Source organism: Megalops cyprinoides, chromosome 1 (assembly GCF_013368585.1).
Source record: "Megalops cyprinoides isolate fMegCyp1 chromosome 1, fMegCyp1.pri, whole genome shotgun sequence".
Taxonomy (NCBI): domain Eukaryota; kingdom Metazoa; phylum Chordata; class Actinopteri; order Elopiformes; family Megalopidae; genus Megalops; species Megalops cyprinoides.
In genome coordinates this window covers 69,016,111-69,024,484 of record NC_050583.1, presented here as the reverse complement: position 1 = coordinate 69,024,484, position 8,374 = coordinate 69,016,111, and the positions used below count along the sequence as shown (strand labels likewise).

Below are 8,374 nucleotides of genomic sequence, written 5' to 3'. Positions count from 1 at the left end.
GGTTTCAATCATCTTCAATTCAACCTGTTCACACAAAGAAACTTCTGAAATGTTTAAATGGCCCCATATTTCTGGGAGTGTAGTAGAGGGAGCATCACTAATCATCATCATTAATGAAATTCAGTCACGTCCATGCATGCACGAATGCAGATTTACAGGCCGATGTAACCCAAGCCGTACTAAAATTGTATTCTGTTTTCTCCTGCCATACCGGCAGCTGCTCAGATTTGTCTTAAATGAGGGTTGCATGGGGGGTCTGTTCGCACTCCTTTTCGGAAACTGGAGCATTACCACTATGGTAAACACGGAAGTAAGGAGTGAACACCCAAAAGAGTCAATCCCACCCCGTTCGAGACAACTCTACCGTTTTTGATTTGCTGAGTAAGATTTACAACGCGTGTCGCCAATGTGTCAGATATGTTCATAATTTTAAATGAAGTGTTTGAACACAGATATGACACTGAAATGCGAACAATTACGTTTTATGGATGCAAATACCGTAGTGGAGCTTTAATTAGTTTTATAATGCAAATACCTGTTTACAACTGATTTCTCAATGAAAATTTATGATGTGCGACCGTATCCGAAAGTAACTTGGCTTTTATGTCTAAACTCTTAAATACCATGTTTCTATTTTCAAACCCAACAAATTTGTAGCTCCAGAATTAATGATTGAACTTGATAAAGCCTTCCTCCACCTTCAGCGACATGTCTATGTAGTGACAACGGCTGACTCTCGAGTATTTTAGTAAACCACCAGTACAAAAATCGCTGTTATCTCCACGCTGTTATTTCCACTATTCCAAATATCCATGTCGTGCATTTTTGTTGTAACCCAGGCCACTACAGCATTACTACAGCACTCATTTTAAACGCAATGTGTATTATTTGCAATTAGTTAATAAAGAGGATGACACCCTGTCAGCATGTTGACTACCTTATTTCTTCCTGGTGTGTCAGCGGCATGGTGTTCAACTGGTCTCTAGGCTGAAAAAAGCCATGCTGTAGATCCCTGGCAGCGCGAACTTTGTGTTCCTTTGATAAGGCAAGCACTTGGAAGTGTGTGTGTGTGCGTGCATGTGCGTGGTCGTGGTGGTGGTGGTGGTGGTGGTGGTGGTGTGGGGGGGGGGTGTCCCATACACAGTTGCCGTCGTGTTTGATATGCAATGAAGGAAGACGGGTTACAAATCTCGGCTCTCCATATACGGACTGAGTACCGAGGTTTGGATTCGGGGCTACCGCTCCGTATATGGACAGCCCTGCGTACTTCGAACCGGGGCGCTTCACAGCTTGCATGCGAAGTACCCTCTGCTCACCAAATATGGATGAAGCCTGGGAAAAATTCCTGTGGAATACATAGACATTCCAAATGGCTGGTAGAAAAAAAACGGTGCAAGGAGGTGAATATATAAGGTTCCCGGTGGTCGTTGTCGCACTGTAGCCGGAACCAGCAGCGGTTGCGTTCTACACTCTGAGCTTCTTCTAAGACAGGCACCACCAAAGGTAAGGAAGCTGGAACAGGACCGCGCAAACGAAAGTGGAACTGCAGTGAGGGCAATTCAAGCATTGGATTCTTGAGGACAAATGGCTTCTTCGAATGCTTTACATTACGCTGGAATAACTGAATTAAACAAATTAAAGGTATCAAACACGAGGAATATATCAGTGATAGGACCCGACAGACGACTTAATTTTGGAGGCAGTGCACAAAACGTTTTTTTCTCCACTGACCAGCGAATTAGAAACGCTATGTCAAGGGAATTCTCCTGCCACTTGAGGAGTTCCGGAATTTTAAACGGAAGCACTCAGGATATCGCAATTTATTAGCAAGGAACGTTCTATTCAATTAAACGCCCACAGTGCGAACAAAATATCTAACTGCCAATGGTTCAAATGGCTTGAAAATCTACTTGAGGTCAGTGAAGAAAATAAATTTTCTATTAAATATTGTGTTTTAATATGAAAGCAAGTATAACTGATCTGCCACATTATATTTCATTACAAGCCAAAAGAGAAATGTGGCTGAACAGGTAAATCAACTGGTCTGTTTCTGTCGATTTATCACTCTTCTCTATAATTTGCTTAAATGAGTAAATAGAAAAAAAGTAAATATGAACACAATATACCAAACTATGTTGAGCCTAATCATGAACATATTTTCTGTCAAACCAAAATATTTTTCTCATTTTGAAGGTTCGAGAGCAACAGCAAACAAAGCTTAAAACACAATGACCAGTTGTTTCTGAGCTTGATCTGAGTGTAATGTATGAGATTTCAGCTGCGTAAGAAGTTAAGGCCCAAATGTTACAGCAAGTTTCGAAACAGAGAAGGATTCAAAAACCCACAGCTGTTAGTTAACAGGTGCGCTGCCCCTATGCGATTCCTACTGTCTAGTTTGCTTGTTAGTCAGTTTGTTGTTCAATTATATGCATTCTTTCGTACGTTAAACAGGGGAACTGTATTTTGAAATGCATTTGTATGGTACCATTTTGTGTCTGAATTTCAGATCGTGAATATATCTTCAATATCATATATCTAAACAGAAGCTGAGCCCTGTCGAGTGAATGAAATGCATTTTATTCTCCCTTTCAGAGCCCACCAATATGTGCGACGACGACGAGACTACCGCTTTGGTGTGCGACAATGGCTCGGGCTTGGTGAAGGCTGGCTTCGCCGGCGATGACGCCCCCAGGGCTGTCTTCCCCTCCATTGTCGGTCGCCCTCGTCACCAGGTGTGACAAAGAGTAAACTATCACTTACCAACAACAAAGAATGTCATAATATTTGTCGCGTGTGTATCTACTTTGGAAGAAGACACGAATATAAAAATATGTCTCAGATGATCATTGGCAACATTGCCTTGTCCGTTAAAATGCCCCGATGGATGCATTATTTAATAAAGCAATTGCAGTTGGCTGCTCTCTCAATCCGCTTCGGTTCTCTCTCCAGGGTGTGATGGTGGGTATGGGTCAGAAGGATTCCTACGTAGGAGATGAAGCTCAGAGCAAGAGGGGTATCCTCACTCTGAAGTACCCCATTGAACACGGTATCATTACCAACTGGGATGATATGGAGAAGATCTGGCACCACACCTTCTACAACGAGCTCCGTGTGGCACCCGAGGAGCACCCCACCCTGCTCACCGAGGCTCCACTGAACCCAAAGGCTAACCGCGAAAAGATGACCCAGATCATGTTTGAGACCTTCAACGTGCCAGCTATGTATGTGGCCATCCAGGCTGTGCTGTCTCTGTACGCCTCTGGCCGTACTACTGGTGAGAATACACACGCCCTTGTTCTTTGCACACACATGGAATAATCCTGGTGTCCAGTCATTGGCTGTCCAATGTACTGTGTTAGTGACATCTCTCAAAGTGCAGCTTTTCCCCTTCTATAGGTATTGTGCTGGACTCTGGTGATGGTGTTACCCACAACGTCCCCATCTACGAGGGTTATGCCCTGCCCCACGCCATCATGCGCCTGGATCTGGCTGGTCGTGATCTGACCGATTACCTCATGAAGATCCTGACCGAGCGTGGTTACTCTTTCGTCACAACCGGTGAGATACCATTAATGAAATTTTCCTTAATGTAAGAGACATCGCACTGATAACCTTTCTGTTTAGTGTCCAAAAATAAGCGTACATGCCCAAGAGTAAAAAGTGATGTAACTTACCATGTTCACATCGGTGCCATTGGTGCATAAAATGATTTTCTAAAGTATGGGGGGTGCGTGAATTTTACAAAATATTTCATTCGATGTATGCATCTGGAAGTATTGTTTTCATGGACGGGGACCTAGTTTGCTTCCAAAAAGACTTGTGAATTGTTGTATTGTCCATCACAGCCGAGCGTGAGATTGTGCGTGACATCAAGGAGAAGCTTTGCTATGTGGCTCTGGACTTCGAGAACGAGATGGCCACTGCTGCCTCTTCCTCTTCCCTGGAGAAGAGCTACGAGTTGCCTGATGGGCAGGTCATCACAATCGGTAATGAGCGTTTCCGTTGCCCCGAGACCCTCTTCCAGCCTTCCTTCATTGGTACGTATACAGAGCGAAATATTCGAAAACCCTCTGAAAGAAATGTGGTCTTGATTTCCATTTTGTCATTTATTTTGTCAATCTCTTTAAACCAATTCTTTGTTTGTGAATTTGCCCAGGTATGGAGTCTGCTGGTATTCATGAGACCGCCTACAACAGCATCATGAAGTGCGACATTGACATCAGGAAAGATCTGTACGCCAACAATGTCTTGTCCGGTGGTACCACCATGTACCCTGGTATCGCTGACCGTATGCAGAAGGAGATCACTGCCCTGGCCCCCAGCACAATGAAAATCAAAGTATGTAAAAAACGAAACATACAATAATATAACATTATATGCTACGTACAATCACTACTTTTCTTAAGCAAACATGTTTGTCCTTGCTAATACACATTCTTTCTTTTTGCCTAGATCATTGCCCCACCTGAGCGTAAGTACTCAGTATGGATCGGTGGCTCTATCCTGGCTTCCCTGTCCACCTTCCAGCAGATGTGGATCAGCAAGCAGGAGTACGATGAGGCGGGTCCCAGCATTGTCCACCGCAAATGCTTCTAAATCCGTCGCCATCGCCTGCATTTTGCTCAGGAATCAAGCTGTAGGAGATAGCATTGTTGTCATGGGACAGCTATGTACAAATGTAACTCTGTAACATTGTGTTACTTGATGAAAATGCTGCAAAACTGAAAGAACAACATCAACAAGAAGAATGAGAAAATGCCATGTTATCCAACATGTGATTGTAAAATGTACATAAACATTAATTTATTGAAGTCCATCATCGTCCATCAAACAGTCTGTTTTATGGAATAACAGAAAGGGGCAGAGAGTAACCATCATGCTGTTTCCTCTGGTTACCCAAGGTTTACTTGGAAATACATCACTCCAGTCGGAGACAACAGCGCAATTAGATAACAACAGGGGAAATAAATTTTTCAACTATTTTCAAATATGGGTGTCGGTAATTATTTCAAAAAGTGATATGACAACACTTAACTTGGGAAGCGTTTACAATATTCTATCACCGTAGCTCTTTACACTATCACTGCCAAAAGCTACTCAGAGCAACGCAATTATTGGACTGCTTAGCACGGAGCTGCTGAGCCTGTTGCTGGTGAAAGTAATTGATATTTGGATACAATTCAGATTTTTCAACAATTAACAAGGTAGTATAGTTGTTTTAATCATTTCACTTTTGACAATTCAGTGTTATCCTTAAGAATCTGACACTCTTGAACGCCCACATAGTTCATACGCAAAACACAACTGTGACATGAATGCGTTTAGCTGGTCTTTAAAAGATACAGTCACCATTAGAGAAACTTTGAACAGACAAATAATTTAATTTGATGTATGATAATTCAGTAGGAAATCTTTTCAGCAAAATTATCACACTGCACGTAGCCTAGAGTCTAATTGTGTCATTCCACAATGGGCTACAACTTTTATTATTATTATTATTACTCCCGAGCTTTTCTTTATTTCAAATTCATACTACGTGCTATTGACAGATCAATTCCAGCTATAAGTATGGTCCAGAGTATAAAGAACAGTATGATATTTAAAAGGATTTTAATATTGTGGAATTTTAGGCCTAAGGCACTCGACCTCTCTTGTCTAAAATTCTAGTAAGTTGTGTAATAGCGGGAAAATGTGAGGATGTTGATTTGTGGTTGAAACGCTAAACAGGGCCAATGGTTTGGCGAAAATGAAACGCCAGGCTTGGGCATTGCGTAGCTATGGGCGGATACACTGCTAGTGTAGGCAAACTAGTTTACACCTCTGAAAGGAATATGAATAGCTGATCCTGTCAATAGCTGATCCATAGTACAAATGAACAGACTCCGAAAGATCAAATCATCTTTTCGTGCGGCTGTAATTTTTAGTAACAAAATTCCAGTTCTCCAGTTCCATTTCCAGAACCCATTGTATTATTCTTATATTTCAGTCTTAGCCTAAATTAAAATAGAATTTATATCAACTGGAGGCTACTCGTCTGACCTTAATAGTAAATTGAGGGTACATTTAATCCAAGGGTATGATTTACTTACGTGAAAATACTGCCTAATTTGAGAGTATTATTTACCTAGAATACGAAATAATGCATGTGTATGACATTCTTTATTGATTGGAGAGTATTCGCTCACAATTCGAGTTTACCAAAACCATATAAGGGTATGGATTCATTAAATGTATTTATTAAATAAAAAATAAATGAGGGCATTTAGGCACTCCCCTTTGATATTATTGTGTCATTTATAGAGAAATGAGGACTGTTAATTAACGGCGGGGAAAAGAGTAAACATTATACGCATTGGTTTTCTAACAGTATTCTTCAGAAATCAAGATCTATAGGCATAGTTATAATAGCTGTATTCTATTTGGTGTTTGGTGTATAGTTTATGGTGTTTTATACTTACCAATACGAGAAGAGCCAACGGCATGCCATTTTCATCGCTACACCTTGCACCTATTTCGACACACCGCCGTCTTCCTTACCATTCTCGTTATTTGTAACCAGGCAAGTTACTGTGTCACCGAGGTCATCTACGTCTTGCGCTGTAAAACTTTTACCTTGCTAATTGGCAACATTTGTATAAATCTAAAGTCTGGCTGTGGATGTGATGCGAAGAGAGATAACTGAAGAGAGGCTAAAACTGCCTGTGGGATGATAATTATTTATTACAACTTGAAACAGCCTTTTCAATTTGGCATGCCTGACGGAAGTAAGGTAACCTGTAGGATGTCTCCTGTGCAATGTGGCTTCTCTGCTGTTGCACTTCTTCAGGCATACTTGCACTCAAACATGACAGTTTCTTGGAATCAGTAAAGACATGCTCCTGACCCGTGAATTCATTTTAAAGGCTTTTCCTTTTCGATAGACATGAGAAACCTTGGTAAATTTGCACCAGACCCAAGAGCTGTTCTTGCTTCAGTCCAGGCATACCACACCTAATGGTGTTCAGACCTCAACAATTTAACCTCACATTTGGAGCAGAGAGAAAAATGTATTGGAAGGGACACTACAAATGCACTGTTTATTCCTCAGCCCTGTTAGTACACAAACACACACACATGCACATGCACACACACATCCACCCACAGTGACCTCTAAATATATTCTTGCCCACAGTGTGTAAGTGATGTGTTTTATTTAAAAAAAAAAAAAACTGCACAGACTATTAGGATATGCTTTACACACAACCTAACGTTTTTAAAATATGAAAAACAAGATGAACAAAAGTAGACACACAATAGTGAAAATTTAAATTCTGTAAAGGTAAGATAATAGTGTCACATTTCCATTATGAAAAATTGGGGGAAAAAAAATTCCTTCCTCACCAGGCAGGAGATGTAAAAACAGTGAACAATTACAATCTGCACAAATTCTAGTGTGCATAAAATTAGTTAAAAATGTATGTGTGTGTGTGTGTGTGGATGCTTCATTGTTACCATGGTTTGGAAATACACAGAAAAATTAACCATAGCTGTAGCCCATAAGAATTTCCTTGGTCAGAGATCTTCAAAAGGGGCTCCGCGACCCCTAGGGGGTCCTCAGAGTTACTGCAGGGGGTCTGCCAAATTAATTAACGTTTTTTCTTCCAAAATGTAAAATATGTCCGAAAATACACATTAACATAAATACAAACTGTCAGGGACGGTTTGTTTCTTAGGGCGGTCGGGTCGGGGGGATCGTATAACCCGGGATTTTCGCGGAGCTGGTATGAGCGGAAAACGTGGCTAGCAGGCTGCGAAGTAGCTAACGCTTTGTTTGCAATGTGACAATGTCAAGTTAGCTAGCTGACTAATTTGCACAATGCAATGTGACAAAGTCTAGTTAGCTAGCTGTTAATTTACCCATTGAATGGGTCACGTTAGCCATCATCGCAACAATTTCCGCCGAGAGATTTGGCAGGAGCCGCCACTGCAACCTATAATAAGAGAAGATAAATCTTCCTATTCGTTAAAAAAAATTACATTTACATTTTACATTTATTCTAGGGATGTAACGGTAGAGTGGGCCCATGGCCGGATCTAGAGGTGGGCAGGGTGGGATCGTTTGGAATCCTGTAGACGAATCACTTCTTTCTGCTGCTTTCTGCTTTCTTCTCTGCTGCTCCAGAATCAAAGGCACTGTGTCCGACGCCTTCGCATTAAGTGCATTTTCCGTGCCCACTCCGCATTCATAATTACTTCAGGTAGCCTGGTATTTACAGTTTTTCTCAATTGCTCTGGCTAATGATATTTAATATTTTCAAAACAACAAGTGCAAAACTCACTTTTTGAAGGTTAAGCCAAAGTAATTGAGAAAAACTGTAATAACACATCGACATTC

At 41.2% G+C, this 8,374-nt stretch overlaps 1 protein-coding gene across 1 annotated transcript; it reads left to right on the top strand.

Moving 5' to 3' along the window:
- The first annotated feature begins 1,407 nt into the window (after positions 1 to 1,407).
- On the top strand, positions 1,408 to 4,816 carry LOC118777634 (actin, alpha cardiac muscle). The gene is made up of 7 exons (XM_036528743.1): positions 1,408 to 1,503; positions 2,593 to 2,732; positions 2,950 to 3,274; positions 3,397 to 3,558; positions 3,846 to 4,037; positions 4,157 to 4,338; positions 4,453 to 4,816. The coding sequence occupies exons 2-7, from the start codon at positions 2,604 to 2,606 to the stop codon at positions 4,594 to 4,596; spliced, it is 1,134 nt and encodes a 377-aa protein (XP_036384636.1). The 5' UTR covers positions 1,408 to 1,503; positions 2,593 to 2,603; the 3' UTR covers positions 4,597 to 4,816.
- Positions 4,817 to 8,374: the final 3,558 nt, after the last annotated feature.

Excerpts from the sequence above, each read along its gene's own strand:
- LOC118777634 (XM_036528743.1), top strand. The coding sequence starts at position 2,604 with ATGTGCGACGACGACGAGACTACCGCTTTGGTGTGCGACAATGGCTCG. Across the intron at positions 2,733-2,949 it reads TCGGTCGCCCTCGTCACCAG|GGTGTGATGGTGGGTATGGG; the intron begins GTGTGACAAAGA and ends TTCTCTCTCCAG. Across the intron at positions 4,339-4,452 it reads CCAGCACAATGAAAATCAAA|ATCATTGCCCCACCTGAGCG; the intron begins GTATGTAAAAAA and ends CTTTTTGCCTAG.